At 39.7% G+C, this 22785-nt stretch overlaps 1 protein-coding gene across 37 annotated transcripts in view; it reads left to right on the top strand.

Moving 5' to 3' along the window:
- ANKS1B (ankyrin repeat and sterile alpha motif domain containing 1B) overlaps positions 1-22785 on the top strand; it is a 1184309-nt gene that overhangs the window by 1105943 nt on the left and 55581 nt on the right. For 19 of the 37 annotated variants that reach the window (XM_029204282.1, XM_029204271.1, XM_029204270.1 and 16 more), the window contains 2 exons: positions 7942-8070; positions 9977-10048. In XM_029204282.1, coding sequence (XP_029060115.1) covers positions 7942-8070; positions 9977-10048 — 201 coding nt within the window. Of the gene's footprint in view, positions 1-1629; positions 1705-7941; positions 8071-9976; positions 10049-22785 lie in introns of all 37 variants that reach the window. The other 18 variants (XM_029204267.1, XM_029204277.1, XM_029204287.1 and 15 more) reach the window with 2 other exon arrangements.

The raw sequence follows: 22785 nt of genomic DNA, 5'->3' as shown, positions 1-22785 counted from the left end.
AATTTCTGTAAAAGAACTATCTCAGAACTGTGGGTGACAGTGCTTTAAGGGTATCCTAGAAGTATGTTTGGTGCCGGTTAAGATGGTAATCCTGCTGAAGCATGGAATTAATATATTTAAATCAGACGACACCTATTGGAGACGAGGCTGGGGGTTTAATGGCCCCAAGACTTAACTTGCTAGAGATTTAATTTTTGCAGAGAAGGAAGGGGAAGATGCCCCTGTGGAGAAAATAGCATGAAGTTTAGAGCAGAAGCTGAGAATAGCAGAGCTGGTTTAAGTGGGAGGTGGTTGGAGGTGCCTTTTGGTCAGACCCCAGGTATCTTACTTTCTTAACAGAATGCCAATTACCTGACAGTCTGTCCCCAGCAAGCCATCCAGGTGACAGAAGGGATGGAAAGCAAAGATGTAGGTGTGTGTGGAGCTGCCTTTGGAACTGGAGAGAGAGATGTTAAGTTTCTGGTGAGCGTTTCTGGGAGGGTGGAGGTGGGGGAAGCATTTAGCCAGGGATAAGCTTTCTTTTCCACAGCGCATTTGCTGATGATATTGTTCTTTGCTGGGTTTCTAAACTGTGTTGTGGTTACGTTCTTATCTCCTTCCTGCGCTGGTCTTTGTGCGCTCTGCTTGTGAATTCTGGGGATGTTCGCAGTGCTTGGCTGAATAAGTTCAGGCGTTCTGCCATTTTCTGTGATTCAGTTTCATGGTGTCTTTTAGATGATGGAATTCAGGAAAAGAACTCTGTAAAGGTCAAGCCAGGAGTCTCGTTGGTTTATCTGGTGATCTGTGCTGTAACTCCTGGGAGGGTGTTGGTTCATTTGGCGTTTGGTTCTAAGCAAACGTTACTGCCTTTTAATAATTGTTGGTTGTTCGATTGTTAATGGTGTGGTAGAGAATCCGAATCATGGAGCAGATTCATTAGGCTCACAGACACCAAATGGTGTTCCCCAAAGTTTCTGGTTGAGGGACGGAGCTGAGCTTCCCGACCCCAGCCCCTCCCTGCTGTGCCTCCTTGGGGCCCCTCCACCACCACACATTCCCTCTGCTGGGCAGCAAACTGACACTTCTCCCTTGTTAATCACAGAGCTTTGCTCTTGAGAGCTCTGGAGGGGAAAAATCTCTCTAGGTTTATCAACTTGAGCAATGACTAAGTTAGGAAAGTTATTTTATTGCATTGTTTGCTCTCGGTCATTTGAAGATAAGAAAATTAAAATGTTTGACCTGTGTTAAAGATTTTTTTCCCATCCTTCTTGAACTTCATAAAAATATTTATCCTCTGAAACGAATGACATGAAGAGGGAAGGTATTTCCGTTCTCTTCGGCAAATGTAAAACACAGTTTGCTTCTTCCAAGATGTGAATGGATTGGTAATTTCCCTTGACATAATACTAATGCATAAATGGTCTTTTTTTTTTCCAGCCAACCCAAAAGTGTTTTTAGGCAAAAGAATGACTTGAAAGTCAATTATTAAACCTCGGGCACCCTAAAAGGTTTTTTGGTGTTTTGAGTTGTTGTTTAAGAAATATGATTCTTTGCTTTTTATTATTTTCCTCCTTCCCTTCTTTGATGCTACCTTGGTAGCTGCCGTGTTTTAAATATTGACAAGATGAGATAGTTTTCTGTTTATATCAGCAGTCGTCTGTCTGTGAGATATGGACGAATCAGAACGCTGGATTTCCTTTCTCAGCCATCCATCAGGTTCATAATGTAAGGTTACAAATGGTTATTTTTCTCTTCCTGAACTTGAGCTGTGTCGTGTGTTGCAAAGTGTCGTCAGTAGCTATAGGGACCATGTCCTGGCAATGCAGAAAATTTGTGATGTCTAACAACTCCTGAGATTTCTTTTGTCTCTTATACTTCATTCACTGTGCCTTGTGACTAGTTAACGTGCAAACATTGTCCTAAAATAAGAAACATACTTGGTTTTGAAGTCTACAGTTAAAATCTGTCCCATGTGAGTTTGGCTTTCATCCCAGGTGTCTGCGTTAACTTGCTTTTACAGGAAAAAGGAAAAGGGTAAATTGATATATATATATACCCATGTATATATCAGTGTTATTCTTCCCCATTTTGTATTTCCCATGTCCATGGGCTATTCAGTCCTTTGTGCCTAACACTTCTCAAAGGCTCATGCACTTTACTTGTGAGAAATATTTGAGTATGATTTGCATGATATTATATATAAGTTTTATGCAAATATGGGAGGAGTATAGCCAGGAGAGGCACCATTACAGCTACAAAGTGGTTCTCAGCCTTTTTCTTTTTTTCCACTTGACAGTACTGAACTGATCTTTGGAATGTGTGTGAAATCATGACCTGTTTTACTCCGAGCTGCTTAATATTCAAATATTCACAGTTCACTTTTGCATACTTTTTAAAAATTCATTTTTGTTTGGAAAGTTAACATTTTAATGTCTGGGGTTTTTTTCCATTTTGTATTTTAAAATCCAATTCTATTTTCACACTCCGTTAAATTTCTCTTATTGGATAGCCTGCTGTCTAAGAGGTTGAGACATTTGGTTGAGAATCACTAAGCAGAGCTCTTGGGGTGGCATGCAAAGGGCCTCTTTTGAGGTGCCATGTCAGGCACACCCCTCCTCCTGTGCATGGGAATTTCTGGCACTTGGGGACCACAGTGTCTATACATTGCCTGGTACTGATGCTCCAGTGACCCAGCAGTTCCTCCTGAACACGTAAATTCTAACCAGTGCTTTTTCGTGTTCAGAAGTGGCCATCTCTGCTCTTTATCATCAAAAGGAACAAATTCAAGATAACCAGCTGCATTTGACCAAACCAGCATTCTTTATTCTTGAAGATGTTTTAAAAGAACTGAAGCAGCATCTTGCTTTCATGTGTGTGTGAATGTTTGTAGGAGACCTTTCCTTACATTCACATCCAAATACATGTGTACATATTTATAAATATAGAGCTATATGTAGCCTTCTTCAAAGCTGTAGAGATAATGGAAAGTAAATGTAATTACATATATCATACATGTTTGGGTAGCCCATCTCTGTTATATGTCAGAATTATTGAAAGTGAAACCTGAAAATAACAGTCGTCATTTAAAATCATTTTAGTTTTTCATTAAGTGTTCTCAGTAGAGAATAATGTTTGTTAATATTCAGATCTAAATTTACAAGCAGGTAGGTGGGAGCAGTTCCTAGTAGAAAAGATTTAAAAGCTTCTATTAAAAAAATCAATTAAATCCTAATTTTAAAAATTCTTTAAAGAATAATACAAGGCCTGGAAAATACCATATCTTCCTGTTCATGTTAGGAAACTAAGTCATAATCATAGCTTTTAATTATCTGCTGACGTCCTTACAAAACTGTTTTCTCAGGAAGTAAGTAAGAATATAGATGATGTTTCCCCTTTGTATTCTCAGAACATATAGAATATGTGATATCTTCAGTTTCCATTTTTGGGGGTAGAGAGCTATATGATGTGATGTTTTAGAATTATATGTCTGGTGCACATGAACTAAAACCTTGCAGTTTTACCACCCTTTGAAATAATGAAAAGATTAAAAGCTACATTTTGGAATCCACCATCCAATAAAAAGCTCTGAAATTTTGCAAATTTTTTTCTGTGTTATAACTAAATTCAGTTAGCAGTTTTATACTTTCAGCTGGTGGTATGAGACATTTAATTTAATTACATTATATTGGGTACGGCCCAATTATAATCCTTCAAACTCAGCAGGCTATGAATTTCTAGTTGGCAGTTGGCAAATACCTGTTAAGCAGAATCAATTCTCCGTTTAAAACTTTAATCTCAAATTATGTTTTTCTTTCGTATTGGAAGGTTAATTTTTATTTGAGTTTGAAGGGGTAGTTAATAATGTACATTTTCCTCTGTTTAACTGATATATATTAAAGGAAATAAATACATACGTATATGCCAAGTAAACAAGGTTTTAATCCACGGCCAAATTCTTGGACTGTTAAGAGCATTCAATACGTGAACCTAAAGAAAAGGTTTTTCTCTAAGTATTTTAAGCTTTAAAGAAATATCCTGAAGATATTTAGTAAGAGGGCCTTGGATCATTTTAAGTTCTCTTCTGCAATTTCTTAAGCCTTTTAAAAAGCACTGCCAGTCACTAATAATTTACAGTATGACAGGCTTTTACCCCAGGCTTTTTCGATTTTATTTTGTTATTCTAACTAAATAGTATTGCTTCATTGTAACCCATGTTTAGATCTACTTTTCAGTAAAGATAAGACTTGATTATAAACCATTATTTCAGGCAAAAGACTTCTTAAGTCTGTTTGATTTTTATTTAATATTTAACAAGCATTTTTAACTGGGAAAGTATTAATGTTTTAAACTTACCTGAAGAAATACAGATATTATCTAGATATGAATGTACTATTTAACAAGAGCTAACACTGGGCTTCAAAACTGAAATTATTTTATATGCGAGGCAAAACCCCTTCTTTGCTTTTTGGTCTCTACAGCTCCTCCATATTATCACTGCTCTACCTCTTTCCTCCATAGCTCATTCCTGCTGTAATTCAGCCTCCAAAAGCATGGAGACCTAAGGCACCCTTGTTCTCCGAGCACTTTTGTTTTTACTGTCCGTCAACCAGGTGAAGCTGGATCCCACCCCAGGGATCAAGGCCACATCTGCCCTTTACAATAGAGTAATGAGGAGTCCATCCATTCCCACTGAATTGATTCCAAAGAGAAAAATCAACACGTAGAAGCAGAGTCTTCTAAATATTCTTAGATCTAAGGTTAAAAAAAATCAGTTGATGAATTTCCAGGAAGAAAGGAAAATTATTTCCTTATAAACTCAATTTTAAGAACACTTTTCCCTCTGTTTGAAAACGAATTTCTGGAAATAGCACTAAGTATGACAAAATTCAGTTTCTATTTCCAGAAAGGTAGATTCAGTCCCTGTAGGGAATTTTTAAAATATTTGGACTGGAGCAAAGTTTTCTGGGCCTCAGAGAAAATGAAGTAAGGATTCTGTTTCTCTTCCCTATAATTATCTGCCCCCATTGCACGTAGGGAAAGTGTGTCAGATCGCTCTGGACTCAAAGCAGTGGTTTGTGATTTCTGGACAAAGTGGAGTCATAGGAGAGCAGATGATGGCGCTGCCTAAACAGATTAAACGGAAGCACCACTAATTTCTTCAAGTGGTTATCAAATAAGAGATGGAAATGATCTCCAGACCGAGGTGCTGTGTGCTGGGGCTTGTAATTCCCAAAATGGCTGCTGCGACTTCTGTGGATGATGTAAATATTTGCATCGGCATTCTGCTTTCAGTATATGTGGAACTCACACTGAAATTCAATTATAAAAGTGCCTGAGTTAATTCAGCAATTAGGGAATGAGTTTGCATATGATTTGCATGCTTAATGTACGAACACCTCAAATTGTCCCCATAACCCCAGCTTCACCCACCCATCCCCACCCCTACCCCCCAACCCTTGCCCCACAACCCATGGTACCCCCAGCTCCTGCCATGTCTGTTCAGGCTTTTCTGAAAACTGCCCATTGAGCTTGGCCAAGGTGAACCTCAGCTAAATGATGACAGGGCTGACGTGAAGATTGGATGCTTGCTTTGGGTTGTCACATCAGCGGACACTGGGTCGAAGGATCTTTTGAGGTCAACCAGCTCCTTTTGTATCATTCCACAAAGTTGTGTGCCAACTTCTGTTGTTCCGTTAACAGTGTTACCTGTGACTTAAATGTACAACACCTGTTTGCTATGTTGTTGCTTTATCAAGGGAGGGGGGAGAACAGGGGAAAAGGTTAATGGGGGGAGATTAGAGGATGATTTGCTAGATGTGAGGAGAGCTTTTAGTTAAGAACTCACAGCTGCATGTTTCCGGAGTTTTACCTTATTTAAAGGTTATTACACTCAGCTTCAAAATAATATTGAAATTCGCATATTCTGCATTTTTAATTTTATACTAGTTTTTTTAAGACCAAATCACAGCCAGTTGAAATAAAGACTGGAGAGATAATAAAGATCCAAACATTTGAGAGAGAAGGAAAAGAAAAGATCAAAATAGGAAGTCAGAGGAAAACTTACTCCTAATTAATTAATTGCAATCAGTTATTGCTTTCACGAAATAACAGTTTGTATAAACATGAAGAAAAAACTCAAGAATGAGTCAGGGATGGGTCATAAAACATAGGATTTCTGTTTAAAAATGCCAAAGTAAGTATTCCAGGTAAAGCCTTAACAATATCAACAGACGGGAGATGGGAGAACGGAGCCCTGTGAGAGTAAATCAGCAACTAGAACAAAACTAACACACAGAGTAGCTCAGGGCAGAGCGTAAGAGACGAGCAGAGGGGTTCTGACTGGTCACACACTCTGGTGAGAAGCCAAGGAGATACTACGAGGCTCACTTTGCTCTTCCCGTGGTTGGGAGTCACCCATCTTAAGGAGAAAAGCTACAGGCTCTCTGCTTCATGAAAAGGCTTGTGCTTTCCTCTGCCTCTATGACAAGGCCTTTGCATTCCTAAGGGGCTCTAGAATTCTTTTGTTTTTTAAAGCCAGTTAGAAATTTCCAGACGGCAGAGCCTATGCCTAACCCTTTCCAGTAATGACAGCCACCTCATATTCCTCCTAATGTAAGTCCAAACTGCACAGAAGAAAAGCGGAATGGTAGTCGTCTTCCCCAAAGCACACACCCTGTTTAAACTATTCCTGGAGACTTGGGGCTCTTAACCTTTTGAACTTTCTAGAGCATTTCAAAGAATTTAATGAAAGTTATGGACTTTTTTCTCCCAAAACATACACCTACATCCAAAATTTGGCATTCTTATCCCAGACTTCTTGAAAATCCTCCTTAAGAAATCCTAGTGCCAACCCGTTTGCCAGTACTTCTGTGGAACTTTGTCTCTAGCCAAGGTTTTATTTGGTTTTGGAGCTCATGAGACCTCTTTATACTCTTCCAGCTCCTGAGAAAGGTAATTTCTCATAATTCTGTAAGACCAACCAAATCCAAGTTAGAGGAGAGTGGCTTTGGAAATCTGCCTGTTGTCTAGATTGAGTTATGTCCAACAAAGAACCAAATCTTGAACAATCAGACTCTTTACGAGGGAAAGGAGTGAGAAATCTCCCAACACAGGCCTTTGACTTTATAGATGCTCATACTAAACCATTACAGTAACAAAACATATCGAGGTTAACCTCATGGAAAATGATAATTAAAATGATAGAATGTCCTTCTGTCTTAGGTCTGTCTTTGTGGACATTTATGTACTATATGATATACCAGCATATGGGAATGTGCTTGTATTTGTGATTAGGATCCTCAAGTACATGCATGTGCATGTATGACCAAACCTGGTATTTAAATATTTATTCTTCATTCATGCTTTAGGTTTTCTGAGGGAGCTGGCTGAGTATATCCAAGACAACCACAGTAGTATTGTATTGATACAAATGAATTCAGAGGAGGGAAACTAGGTATCTTCCATTAGTATATTTTTCTTCTAAAATTCTGTTTAGTGTCACACCTACTGTATCTTTTCTCCAGAGATACAAAATTATTCAGAGTACATGGTACATGTCCTAACTGGGAACTGAAATCGATGGAACTGTGTATTCTGAATGCAAAAGCAGTTCAAACTAAAAATTTCAGTCAAGTTTAAAAACAGAAAAGTCTTTCAAAGATTGTATGTTCTTTTCTGTTGGAACAGAAAATTAGTAAATCATTTATGAATATATTCATGTTTTATTTTAAAATTACTTATCTTAGGGTGTCATTCGAAAAATAGAATAGGTCAACTTCTTTCATACCTCAAAAATTAACTCAGCTTTGGGAAATATGATGCTAAGACATATAAAACCATAACAAACATATAATATACATTTGCACATTTACAGCACACAGGTATAAGATGAACTCAGGCCAGCTATAGGGAATGAACTTGGCCTACCGCTCATGTTACCTCTAGAATAAATGTGATTTTCAGACAGGAGACTGGGGAGAACCTTCCATTACCTTGCGACCTCCAAATGAAGCCACAGCCTCAACTCCAGTGCAGTACTGGCAACACCACCCGGAAAAGCTCATCTTCCAGTCGTGTGATTACAAAGCTTTTGTAAGTTACCCAGAATTCAGTACTTGGGTACCAGCAGGGATAGAGGGTACATTTCTAACCTGTTTACTTTTATATTGAAGGTATCCCCAAATGTCCATCACTGAAATTCCTAAAATGTTTTCCCCTTCTCTTTTTTCTTAAAGTAGCCTTCTCACCACAGAGAAAGTCCAAATAAATAGAGCTTTATAACCCTTTTAATCTTGTAAGCTTAAGGTCTGTTTTGTCTTCTTATATAGTTGTATATTTTAAATTAAATGTGATAAACTGCTATCTTAAAATGGAAATGAGTATAAATATAGCACATATAGACATTTCCACTTACAAATCTCAAAACATTGGGTCTACTGCTCTATATAAATACCAGATTCTTTTCATTTGTCATCATTTGGATTATATTACAGTACTGGGCTTTTTTTTTTTTTTTTTTTGAAATAGGAGGGAGAATCAGGCTTAGCTGAGAATTGTGAATGATATGAACAGGTAGATGTTCAAAAGATACCATTGGTTTGGGGGCAGGTGGTTGTCGTGACTACAGCAGGGAAAGTGGCTGAACCCAGGACAGAGCATTGAAACTGTCTCTCTTTAAAATAAATGTCTCAATTAGGACAAAGTTTCCTGATACCTTAAAAGATAAGGATTTCACCACGATCATTTTCCTTAATTTGATGAAGATGTGGATGTTTTGATTATCTCACAGCAGTTTAGGCTTTTTTTTCATTTTGTGCTCTCTGCACCTCTTTAACTGCTTATATCTTGAAGCATTGGACTCATTTCAATAGTGATCTTCCCAGAACCGGGGGGTTGAAATGCCTCCCTCCTCCAAGGCTCAAATGCCAAATCCCTGAGCAGGGCTTTCTTGGAAGGCTTTGACCAAACCCTCTGCTACTGTGCCCTTGCACAACCTCTTCAAGTCAGGGACCTCCCGGGTCGGTAGGACTGATTCCCAACCCAGTTTTTGCAGAGTGCCAGGGTCTCCTCAGTCATGTCAGGAAAATAATTATTTTAATGCACTCTTTTAAAAAAGACATATAGAGCTCTTTCTATTTTTTGAAGGGAATTAAAGAAAAATGATAAATGGAAAGAGCCCCGTTGAAGCTTCAAAAGGTTGAAGGGGAGTCAACTGATAGGCAAAATAGACATTTTGCTAAAAACTATTTCCCCCCCCCCCAGCCAGAATTTGAAGCATGCGTGACGATTTGTACCAAGGCAGTATTGGAGCCGATCACCTAACAGCAAAGTGGTTGGTCATTCCTGAGAGGAGACATTCTCATCCTTCTCCTGCCCCATTCAGCCCCTCCAGTGTCAGTTTGCACCAAAGACTCAGCTCTCTGGGCTGTGGAACAACTGTGAATGACATTCCCCCTCCCCGCACGCTCCCAGCCTGTTCTCAAGTGGATCAACCACAGGGCACACAGCTGTGAATGAAAAAGGTCCAAAACTGCATCTCTGCCTCAGAACAGCCTAACGTTAATTACCTATGCAGCCAACTAAGTCCAAGTGGGGTGCATGTTGCTTAGCTTCTCAGCTGTCTCATACAACCCTGTAATTACATAGATAGTGATGTGATTTATTTTTGCAGACATAGCTGCCTCAAAAAACAAGGGAAAACATTTTTAGATGCCCCCGTTTTGCAGTTAAATATGATCTGAAAGATGGCGTCTTTAGAAACTGCTACAGTTTTATTATAAAGAGCAATTTACAGCTTTCAGAACTGTGCTTAATTCTGCTGCATTCTCTCTATACGTGCATTTATTTGTTAGAATTAGTTACCGTTAGTTTTTAAAAGTTATGCAGCAGCCTACAGCCAGCACACCTGGCCAGTAGTACTTCTACAGTCTGCTTTCAAATTGCTACTCAGATTTATATTCTGTTTTTCATAAATCGTTAAATTTTTTTTGTATTTCAGTATTTAGGTTCTATGCTGATAAAAGAGCTCAGGGGGACAGAATCAACCCAAGATGCTTGTGCAAAAATGCGGGTAAGTTTGCCAAACCATTTTATTTCTAGTCACTGAAATATACTAAATACTGGCTGTGGATACAGATTGCCACTTTTCAAATTACTATTTTCTTCATCTGTTGGTCTGCTGAATCACATTGGTGTTATATAAAAAGGTGTTTGGGTTTTGTTCATGTTTTTATATTTGAGCTTATGTCACTGTAGTTTGAGCTGATGTCTATTTAATTCAGTTACTCTTATTTTTAAAGATTTAAAGTAATTTTATATACATTGATCATTCTCCAGATTAGGAGAAAAATGACCTTTAGTTTACTACAAGAAAACGTTTTAAGCACCCACTTGACAGTCTGAGAATATTTATTGAAAAGACTGCCAACTAACTAAAAATTAACAAATGGAGAATATTGAGAGCATATTATAAAAAGCTCATTTTCCTTATGAGCCTTCTTAATTACTCATTTTTTAATGTAAGAAAAACATTCAACTCTGAGCTGAATCATATAAGGACACAATGTTGACAGAAATGGCAATTCCAAATGCCTGTGTTTGGTGGCTGCTGGGTTCTGAGGAGTCTGTATCACCCAAACCGATTCTCACTCACACTGCAGATCCATGTGACCTTTTTCTTTCATGTGTCCCTATTCTTCTTCCTCCATAGCACATGTGTGGAGGATATGGTGATATCTGACTAATGATACAAATTAAGAATATCGGACTTAGTCCATATAGCAACTAATCAGGGTCAAATTGAAGATCATTAGCAAGTGAACCCTAACTTTTGTCATTTATTTTATATGAGCAGCTTTTGATGGGAAATACTTAAAAGCATATAATTTAACAGTTACAAAGGTAAACATGTAATGTCCATTGCTCATGAAAAGCTCAATACATGTGAATCTTCATGAATTTGACACCTCAGTATGTAATCGTCATTTTAATATTTTGATCATTTCAGTAGCAGAAAAACTGAAACAGTTATCCTTCTATTTGATGTAGTTATACTTAAATTGTCAGGACCAGTGAATCTTTATCCCAGGTACTGTTTAGATGAAAAACACTGTGACGCGTGCAGCAACCCAAGTTCTAGTTCTGTTGCTGCTTACTTGCCTTAGGAGTCAGTTTTTAGTCATAATAATAATAACTGGTAGCATTTACTGAGTAGTTACAGTGTGCCGGTCTTCTGTGCTGGATACTTTGAGTGTTCAGCTCATCCAGTCTTTACTACAAAGCTATAAAGATTAGTACAATTGTTGATCCCATTTTGCAGATGGAGAAACTGAGCTTTAGAGAGCTTAAATAACTTTCTCAAGGTCCAGCAGTGAATAACTTGCCAATCTGGGACTGGGTCTGTCTGACTCCGGATCCCAAGCTTTTAACTACTGTATGCATCTGCTTCTGCTGGGCCTCATTTTCTTAGGAAGTAAGGACATTGGACTGGATGCCCATTAGGGTTCTTCCTGGTTTTATTATTCCGGGAATCTTGTATACTAAATATCTATCTGATCTAAATTATGTCACCAGTGAACAATAAGAAATGGGAAAGGTTTTCAATCATCAAGCCTCATAATAATTTTAGAGCTATTTATGAAGATGTCTAAGAAAGTAACTTGGCATCTCTGACTTAATACATCTGAGTCCAGCCACTTCGATGTGGTAATGAGCACAAATAGCGCATAGAGCACATAGCACCATTTAAAATACACCAGATCTGTGATTTGAATTTCGGTCAATTTCTTAAACTTAAGTGGATCTGAAATTTCATTTGGATAGCAATAGCAAAACCATTTTAATAGTCTCAGTGGAGAATAATTTAGTTAAATACTTGTCTGTTGCTTAAAATGAAAAGGCCATCTATTTAGAAGCCAGTCTTCTGTTCTTTGGGGTGTTTATCCAGTTTGCTGCCCTTGGTGTTATTTTGGGTAGTTTGCATGAAGATAAGGACTTTATTGCTTCTTAGGATATCATAAACCCTTATTTCCCATCTTGATTAAACAAACATCAGTCTTTGATACAGTAGCTGAAGTTGCACTCACTGGGTTCACCAGAGCCTTTCAAAACCAGAAGCGCAGATTTGATCTGTTATGTGGAACTATTGAATTGTGAATTAGAGCTCTCACCGACTAAAAATGGTGTGGATCTCAGCTTGCAGTTAATGTTCAGTTTGAACGTCCAGTTGCTGTTTTCTGTCTTTTCAGCATGGTTGCATTTCAGCCAAAAGTCCCAGTGTAATCCAGTCTCCCCAGGGGAAATACTTGAGGGCACAGATGGTCTTAAAATTGATATACCGTAATGTCACTGGGCCAAAGTATGGTGCACTAAAACTTTACCTGGTTTCCTCTTTCAGTTCAATTGAAAAAAAAAAAAAGTTTTCAATTCAACAGTATGAATTTTAGCTGAAATTAAAATTTCTTTCCCAGTAAGAAGTAAATCAGTGTAGTTCCTTATTCTGAGAACTATTTCCTTAAATGTGTTTTGTTAACAAAGATGACTACAATTCGGTTCCTGTTGTCACTGAGTACGATTCAGTGGAGGAGGCCAACATGTTAACAGTAATTCTAGGAGTAGGAGAAGTATCACCGTAGAGGTGTCTTCATGTTGCCATCAGGTGTGGTCTCCTAAAATCAGTTTATTGGGATTAATAACAGTTAACACTTGAGAGCTGTGGCCCAGGCCCTGCACAAGTGAAATGTACATTAATTCATTTAATCATGAGATGAGTATTGCTATTGTCCCCACTTTCCATATGGGGAGACAAAGGCCAAGGAAGGTTAAGTAACTTGCCCAAGGTCACCCAGCCAGTGAGTAGTGGAACCAGGATTTGAACCCAGGCAGTCTGACTCCACCACCCATACTCGAATCCCCAGGCTGTACCACCTCTCACATGTGCCAGTGGAACGTTTATTGTCCTGAATTTTAAAATAGCTGAAAAGGTGGATCATTTATGTTGATAAAGAAAGAACTTTAGGAACCCTCAAAGAGTGTGTAAGATTAGTACCAACTAAATTAAACCATTTAGGTAACAAATATATGTAGTAATTTGGGCTACATTCCAATGTACTAACATAAATAAAAATTTCAGGAGTTTTTTTTGCATCTTTAGCAACTATAAATGTTTTTTTCCATAACACTTACTTTAACACGTTCAGTTTGCCCCAGCAGAAACCAAACACAGTTTTCCCTTCTCTGATAGTCATGATTGGTTATTTTCTGAGTTTATCTAAACCTGTTTATTCATCTCTAAGGTTCCATCAGTTCTGAAATAAAGATAATTCTACACTACTCTCCTGGTATTCTATTATACACCTATTATTTCAATTAAAAATACACCATAACTAACAGACATGTGTGAGATGATAGTAATTCATATCATTCTGCAATATGGAATCACTTCTCTCTTTGTTTGTTCAGGTTAACCAGTCTCTTTCCTCTTCAAACTGTCTTAAGATTTTTTAATTAATAGACTTAACTTTTAGAGAAGTTTTGGGTTCACAAGAAAATTGGGCATAAAGCAGAGAAAGGTCCCTCCATCACCACCACCCTCACAGTCTCGCCTATTACTAACATCTTGCATTAGTGCAGTACGTTTGTCACAATTATGAACCAATATTGATATATTATTATTAACTAAAGTCCATGGTTTACATTAGCATTCGTTCTTTGTGTCATACAGTGTTTTGGGTTCTGACAAGTGCATAATGTCATGTGTCCACCATTACGATACCGTACAGAATAGTTTCACAGCCTAAAAATCCCCTGTGCTCCACCTACTCTCCCCTTCTGTCTGCTGCTACCGTAACGCCTGACAACCCTGACCTTCTTGTTACATCCACAGTTTTGTCTTTTCCAGAATGTCATGTAGTTGGAATCATACAGTATGTAGCCTTTTCAGACTTGCTTCTTTCACTTAGAAGAATGCATTTAAGGTTCCTCTGTGTCTTTTGTGGCTTGATAGCTCACTTCTTTTAATCACTGAGTAATATTCCATTGTATGGATGCACCACAGTTTGTTTATCCATTCACCTATTGAAGGCCATCCTGGTTGTTTCCAAGTTTTGGCAGTTATGAATAGAGCCACTGTAAACACTTTTATGCAGGTTTTCATTGTAAGATTCCCCCCATCCCTGGAAGAATTATCTTCTGAATTGTGTTTAGTGAAAAAGAATCAATAGAAACTTGCAAGAAACCCTGATCATTTTGTAAGTAAAATTGCAGTTTTTGCCTTATCTTTTAGAGTTTTTTTTTTTTTTTAAATAAAAGCCTACGAGACTATCCATGTCTTGATACTGAGGCATACTTTTAGGAAGGATAATTTCTATGAATTATTTTGCACCTTAGTGGTACAACTGGGCTGCTTATTTCCTTTCCCATGATAGCTTTACAGACATGTCTATTTAAAATTAAAATTTTAAAACATATTAGTAATATGTCAGGAGTTGTGACAGATATCCGTTTAATCTGAACACATTCATTTCGTGCTGCCTTTGTGTTCCTGGTTGGGTTTTCCAGCTAGATTTGGGCTCAGAGCCAGAGTCTTCCTTTCTAAAAGGGTTCCTGAGAGGAATCCTAGCTCTACGGTCCTGAACACGATCCTCCCCTAACATATTCCCCACAGAACATGGAACCTTCCCTCTGTCACACCTCACATAACACTGTGTGATGTCTGGTCACACCTGCCCTGTGCCCCTTAGAAGGCAGGAACCGTGTGTGCTGTGTCCCCAGGGTCTGCTGATAATAGCTACCTTACGAAGTAGCTGTGATGGTTCCATAAAGTAATGCCTGGGAAGGGTCTAGCTCAGTAAAATCTTAAAACATGTGACCTCTTCCTCCAAACGTTGGAAAAACAAGTAAATTGATGGATAGATTTGCTTTGGATTATTTCATTTGTTTTTCCCCACCTCTGATGGGGTCCTTACCCTGGTTTTCTATGTATACAGTATGTATGAGAGTATTCAGAAACTTAGGGACCCTGCACTCTTCTTTCCAATTTTTAAAGGTCATTGCCTAAAGCAAGAAAAAAATGAAGGAACACTGTAGATACGATGTTATATGTAATTTTGCATTTCATATTTAGGGGAGGTAATTTGTTCCTAATTCTATTGGGAGTTGCTTCTTTTAACTAATGTGTCCACAGGACTGAACTTTACAAAGCAATAAATAGATTGCTTGGGCCTTTCAGTTCTCTTTGGCATGATTAGCTCCCACTTCAGGATTCTAAGAGGTACAGTGTTTCGTGAAATGAGGGATTTGTTCTGGCAACAGGAGGCCCTACGATTCCATTTTGCCTCCCTAGACTTACTCATACCCCATCCCCTAACCCTGAGTTTGGCCCCAGGGAATATTTATCACTAATATATAGCACTTCCCTCGTTAAATGTACCATCAGGAAACATCTGCTACTGGAAGAGGTAGGCCGTTCTATTCAATTTAATACTCTGAAATCTGACTTTCCCCTAATCCCATAGTTGACGGTTAGAAATGTTCACAGGTTTCACAGGTGTTTGCATTCAAGGACATTTCCCTAAAAAAAAGAAAGAAAACAAAAGAAAAAGAAATATCTGTTCTCAACTATAATAAGGTAGAAATCGGCCTTTCTGATGTAAGAAAGGAAATATTTTAAAATTATGTTTAAGTCAGGAATAAGCAAATCTTCCAGTGTACTTCGGTTTTGGAACCTCTATTTCCCAAAGGGCTTAGACAGTTTCACCATGGTTCAGACTTCTTGTTGAGTCTGTTCCCTTTAACTTTATATGATTTTTAAACTTTTAATCTGGAAACAATTCTAAAGTTGAATTTTAATATAGATTTCCAAATAATCATCTGTGCCTTGGTTGAAGTGTGAAGACCATCTTTTTTCTGTGTTTGCAAGGAAAGAAATTAATGGCAGAGAATGGATTGGAAAGCTTGAAAAAAGGTAGATTTCAGAATCAGGTGGAAATGTTAAATTAAGAGGCCTCTTTCCTTAGGAGAGGCTCAAAGTGAAGTCATGTTTAGTCCTTCTGTCCTCATACAAATCCCTTCTCTGAGGAGCTGTCATTTTCAGAAATAATTTCAGGGACTACTTCTTAGGAACCAGGCTGGGGAAAAAACCTAAAAACAACTGGTTTTTAAAAGTTTCTGTTGCCCAAGTTTCAGGGAAGAATCAAGTTTTATCTTTCACTCTCTCAAAAGTACTGCACGAGGCAGGTAAACACAGGTCTAAGCCCTTGAATGTGGTGTGTGTGTCTGTGTGTGTGTATTAAGATAGCAATACACACAACGAAACAGCTGCCCTTCTAACCCCTGTCACTGTGCTTTGCTCGTGTGTACTTTTTGCTTCGTGAGTATTGTATTTTCCTAGGAGTCTACCCAGTGGAACACCAAACGGTCCCAATCACCGTATCCCATATCATCTTCATATCCCAGTTCTCTTTACTTTTTATTTTTGTTTTTATTACTCTCGTTACTGGCTTTTCTCCCATGTAACACCCTCACTGCTCCACATCACTGAAAGATGTCATGCGCCTCTTCTGTCTTTAATTTCCACTTGTCTGAAGCCCTCTTTCTAAACATAGTGAGTCAGTTGTTTTGGGTTCAGATACATTGTTCTGCTGAACATTCCCTGTTGCAGCCACCATTTCACTGCAGTCCGAGTATGTTCCGCAGAGATTATTCAGTTACGCTGACAGATTTTGATTTTACTTCTGCCCTCCTTTGCCAGTGGGGTGCTGTGCTTTGAAAAGCTAAGCGAAAGCATTAATCCTCAGAATAATGGTAATAGCCCAAATCTATTGATGTTCACTACATGCTAGGCGCGGAATTATGTCATCTCACAACAGCTCCACAAAGGAGATGCTATATTAACATACCCATTTTACAGATGAAGTAACTAAGACAAAGGGAGGTTAAAATACCTAGCCACATAGTTTGAAAAGGGTGGAGCTAAGACAGAAATCCAAACATACCGTCCTGTGCTCTTACTGTAGTGAGTAGAGGAGGCCCTGGAGGAAGGAGCTTATCATTGGGTCCCTTCATAAATTCAGGATGACACCACACACACACACACACACACACACACACACACACACACACACACACGCTCTGAAGCTGTACTTAAATGTGATAGACTGAAAAAGTCCGTGTGTTTTTGCTCATGTTTACAGTTGACTTTTCTAACTTAAAAAATCTTAAATTTTTTAAACTTTACATTTGCTTCTTACAAAAGCAATACACATTCATTATTATTCAACTTTCAAATAGGGATATAGAAAAGAGAAATAAAAACAACTGTAGTTTTACCACCCAGAAGTGGTAAACACCCCTCTGTTAACACCTCGTTTGTACATAATCCTCCAGACTGATTAGTTATGCATTTACAGGCATCACTTTTCTACAAAAAATGGAAATATTCTGAGGCTGTTTATAATCTATTTTTAAATACAATATATTTTGAAACATTTTTATTCCAATAGCTGTTCATCCCCAATATTATTTGCACTGGTTGAACGATATTCCAATCCATAACTGAACCAAACTTATTTAACCAGTTCCCCTTTTTGGTCATTAGGTCATTTTCAATTTTTTCCAATTATAACCAATACTTTGGGTAACATCCCTATACCTCAGTCTTTTGCAGCTGGTCTGATTATGTCTTTAGAATAAGCCACTAAATGTAGAATGACTGGGTCAAAGAGTATACACATCTTGAAACTCTGGGTAAGTATTGCCAAACTGCCTTACAAAAACATTGTTCCAATTTATACTCCCAGAAGCAGTCCAAGAAGACACATTGATGTTTGCTTGTCACACCTCTCAGGGGCATAACTTAATATCTTGGATGTGTTCCTAGTTGAGGGTGAACTGGGGAACTTTTACGAGAAAACATACATCTCCAGCATGACCTCTGGGCTTATCAGCTCTATCTGGTCAACATCTATTCTAGACATAACTCTAGAACCTGTCTTCAGGACCCAAACTCTTTTTTATGTGCAGAATGTTTTATACTTTCCCAGTCCCCGAGGAACCAAGGGTGAATGAAATACTACTTGTTAATTGCTCTGACGACCAAGAGCTGCAGATAACTGCTAACTAAGGATGTTTGGAAATCGCTTGTCAAGTGGAGCACAGTGTGTTTTGATAAGTCAGTGTCTCTCTGAATTAGTGTTAAGATGCAACACAGCTGAGTCTGTACGTATAGCAGCAGAGAAGAGAACAGTTCTGACGGTGACTTTCAATCAAATTGAGCACCTGCAACTCTAGAGCAGAAGTTCTCAAAGTGTGGTCCCCAGACTGGCAGCATCAGCAGCATCTGGGAACTTGCTGGAAATGCAAAATCTTAGGCCCTACCACAGACTTACTGTCTCAGTCTGTCTGGGCTGCTGGAACAAAAATACCGTATACCGGGAGAAATTGATTTCTCATAGTTCTGGAGGCTGGGAAGTCCAAGATCAAGGCACTGGCAGACTTGGTATCTGGCGAGGGCACTTTTCCTGGGTCATAGATGGCCGTCTTTTCACCATGCCCTCCTGGCAGAGGGGGCAAGTGAGCTCTTTCGGGCCTCTTTTATAAACACATAATCCCATTCATGAGGGCTCCACCCTCATGACCTAAGCACCGCGCAAAGGCCCCACCTCCTAATACCATCACATTGGGCATTAGGGTTCAACAGATGAACTTTGGGGGGAAGCAAACATTCGGTCTGTAGCGCTTACTGAATCAGAAACTCTAGGGGTGGCACCCAACAGCCTGTTATTTACCAAGCACTCCATGTTATTTGAATGCTCTCGAAAGTTTGAGAACCACCTCCTTGGTCCACTGGGCATTCCAGTAAGGCTGCTGTGTAGATAGGCTATCCTGGTAGAACAGTCTGCCACAATGCCTGGATACCAGCCAGGGCCAGAGGAGTAGAGATAGAGGGCATTGCTTTGTGCTGTGCAGACCTGGCCAGGGTGTGTGAGTTACTCCACAGTACAATAGCCGAGTCTTATGCCGGAGGAGGAGTTTGAATGGCTGCTGCTTGCCCACTGTCTGTTCTTGTCACGTGGCCTTACTTAGGCTCTGTATTCACCCAGCCTTTGGGTCAGAGTCCTTGTGACCAGAAAAGCCCTTGAGAGGTCATTTACCCTCATTTTCCAGCCAAATGAGACTTACCCCTAAGTCATTAGGGATAGATGAGGGAAACTATTATTAAAGACCAGATGGAGAAACTTCCCAGCTGTCCCTAATAATCATTCTGTCCTCTCAAGAAGTCTTTCCTTCTCATCTCACTGCTTGCAGTTTGAGCCAATTTTCTGTTGCCAAAACGAAGTCCTAACCCTTCCCTCCTTGAAGCTGAACTTCACAAGATCTGTGACACATTTGCCACACCATAGGAATCTCTTGGTGCATCTCTAGTCACATCCGTGGTTCTCCTCCAAGTTCTTCAAAGGTCTCCATGCCTGGCTCTGAGTACCTCGGCTCTCTGAAAAGCCTCCTGAGTTCTCCGTGTGTCGAGAAGCTGGGACAGTGGTCCTTCTTTATAAAACTGGCTTCTTCCTCGTCGCTGTACATGAATTCATTTGCTCATTCCTTTAACAATCATGGATTTCAGCAGCTTTTAGATCAAACCCTAGGAAATTGCTGATATTGAGCCATTTTTGACCCTTAAAAATGACGACTTCATAGGGTTCACCTGAGACCATGTGCTAGTCATTATAAGAGAGACAAGTCGAGAAAGGTGTGCGCCATCCTCAGGTGCATGAGGGGAGCAGACAGCCCCACCCCAGAGCAGCGGACGCCGAGGGACGGCAGAGGCTCACAGAGCAGGCGGGGGAGCAAAAGGAAAGCCGTCCCGTCAGCTGGGAGGCCAGAAAGTGACTTTGAAACTGAGCTTTCCCCAGAAAGTGACCTTGAAACTGAGCTCCAAAGGGTAAGAGTTCATGTTAAATGGCTGATTTGCGGTCTGTTTTTTCTCTCTTAATAATCCCCGCAACGTAGCTGGTTTTGCTGCATACAAAATCACCACAATATTGCTTGTTTGGTGTATTTTTTTAATCATTTGAAAGTCACTTGAGGCTACCAAACATAAGTGTTTGATCCTATTTTAATTTACTTGCTGAAACTGAATATAATAATTAAGTGTTGAAACTAAGGAAAATACTATATGGCAAAATTAATAGGTATGGGGCTTCCCTGGCGGCGCAGTGTTGAGAGTCCGCCTGCCGATGCAGGGGACGCGGGTTCGTGCCCCGGTCCGGGAGGATCCCACATGCCGCAGAGCGGCTGGGCCCGTGAACCATGGCCGCTGAGCCTGCGCGTCCGGAGCCTGTGCTCCGCAATGGGAGAGGCCACAACAGTGAGAGGCCCGCGTACCGCAAAAAAAAAAAAAAAATTAATAGTTATAACTCAGCACTGAATATCTAACTAGAAAGCGTTCTTAGGGTAGCCGTGTGTAGGTTAAAATATGCTCTAAGTTGGATGGCAGTAGACCACTGGGAAATCTGTGCCAGTCTGTGCTTAAAATACGCCAGCAGTTATCGGGGTTTTGTAAGAATGAAGAGTCAGTGACCTCCTCCCCGCGGACTGCCTCACTCTTTTTCCTCTCTGTGCTGATTACTGGGCACAGTTGATTCCTGTTAAGAGCATAAATGTCACTCTGGACTCAAATCCAACATTACAGCTCACAGCTGAAGTGTTTCCAGTCCCAGTTATAAACCTCTTTGCTCTCATTCACACTTGTGAAAGTCCTGCTCTGAGATGCAAAGGTCCCTGCAATCTCACAAGGATATTCTCATACTGTTGATTCTGCATTAGAAAATGAGAAACTATTGATATTTTCAGGGTGTGCTGTAAGGCTAGAACAAAAGCTCAATGGCAAATTCTTACTTGATACAAATATTCCAAGCAGTTCATAATTTGTCATTTAAAAGGAAAAGAAAAAAGATGGTGAGTTTTTGGATTCACCAAGGTTGATTCATTCCTTGGTGAATCTAAAAATCCCTCTTAAAAAAAAATTCTCTGAAAGTGTTCAGTTACTTTTCCTATTAAGAACAATATTTCAGGTGTCCACCTCCAGATAGAAAATTATCCCTGTTCTGTACGATGCTTAAAAACAATATAAATCCAAGTGCTAAATAAAGGACTGACTTTAAATTGAAGATTCAAAAGTTGCATTTTATTTTAGGTTTCAGAACTGTAACATCTCTATATAACTAAATACTGTTTCTCTTAGAATAATAAAAGGATGGTCATCTTAATTCAGGAAATTGTGAAGAACATACAATGGAATATCACTATATTCTTTCAGCTTTCCGTGGGAGAACAAGACGCTGCAAAGGTTAAGTTAATTGGGGGCATCACCCGCGAGTATGTAGCTGATTAGGTATGCAGAGGTCCTCATTACAAATGAGTCTCTCCTGTGAAGCTGGCACTGAAGGGAGGGGCTTTGAGGACTCTGGGAAACCTCAGAAATTCCACAGAGTGGGGCATAGTAAAAAGCAACTAGAAACAAAAGGGAACCACAAAAGAAAGTTTGCCCTGAGCATTTTACTGAGGAAATGGGCCTGAAGAAGAGAATTCTGTTTATACAAATAAATAAAGCTACAATGTTTAACATACACATATGGGAGTATTCACCATCCAGAAACACAGCAAAGCATGAAGATAGGTCATAGAAACCAAGCTGCCTGAGAGCAGATGCTTTGTAACCTGAGCAGTGGTGTCCAGACTAGGTGCCTTTGTCCCTCGGCAGGAGAAGAAGGTGATTACAACACTGAGGAGAAGCTGGGGAGGGTGGGACTTCAGCTGCCTGGGACCAGGCTGAAGCTCCGAGCTCACATTTTGATATCTGAAAAGCCTTCCTAAAATGAAGCGCTGATTGGATTTCTTGCCTCCCTGGTTAGCCAGTGAAGACTCAGTATATTTACCTTCTTTCTGTGCGCTTTCATCTTTCATTAAAATTATGTGTGAATAGACCTCTCTAAAGCTCTGTAAAGTACACCGTCAGAAAATCCTCTAGATTCTAGAGTCCAGAAAGAGGTTGGATCTGTATCTCTTATAGAAATATAATCGCCTTAACAGAGGTGCATTACCCTGAAGACCTCCCACAGCCCCTTTGAACTCTGCGGCTGGCCAGATCCATCATCTTTTTATCTTGGCTCAGTGGAAGAAGAAGTACAGTTTGGGCTGCAGGTTGGAACCTGTGGCCACCCCCAATACAGCCTGCATCGTTGGGACCCCAGTGCGGCCTCCAGTTAGGAAAGCAGGGATTCTTGCCACCCACGGAAGAGAAAGAAATGACCATCCTTTATCTTTTCTTCTTTGTTCAGCTTGGCTGGACATATGATGTGAAATCTTTGTATCAGGACAGAAATCCCCACTGATGCCCTCATTTCAGCCTAAGAGCCTGTGTCCTGACCTGCCTGTCTTTCTAGCTCTCTGGTCCCCCTCTTGGCATTCGTTGCACCGTGTTCTTTTCTGTGTCTGCTGTCACCATTGTCCTGAAGCTGCTCTTGATAAAATCAGCAACAAATTTTTCTACTTGCCCAAACCAGGGGTTTCACCCAGGAAACGCAGTAAAAGTAGCAGCCACTCCTATGTGTGCCAGCCGCTGTGCTAGGCACAGACTTTTAGGCCTTTTTAGTCCTCCTGGCATCAGGCACTGCTCCCACCTTCTAAGGAATCTTCTTCTGGACTTGTGATACTGCTGTCAGGTTTCAGATTCCTTCATTGACTCTTCTTACCCATTTCTTAAGTATTAACCATCCCCTGAGGGGTGATTCTTAGACCTCCTCTAGTTCACTC

This window comes from Monodon monoceros, unplaced genomic scaffold, assembly GCF_005190385.1.
Source record: "Monodon monoceros isolate NGI ecotype Baffin Bay Population unplaced genomic scaffold, NGI_Narwhal_1 Super_Scaffold_6, whole genome shotgun sequence".
Taxonomy (NCBI): domain Eukaryota; kingdom Metazoa; phylum Chordata; class Mammalia; order Artiodactyla; family Monodontidae; genus Monodon; species Monodon monoceros.
This window is presented reverse-complemented; position numbering and strand designations above follow the sequence as displayed.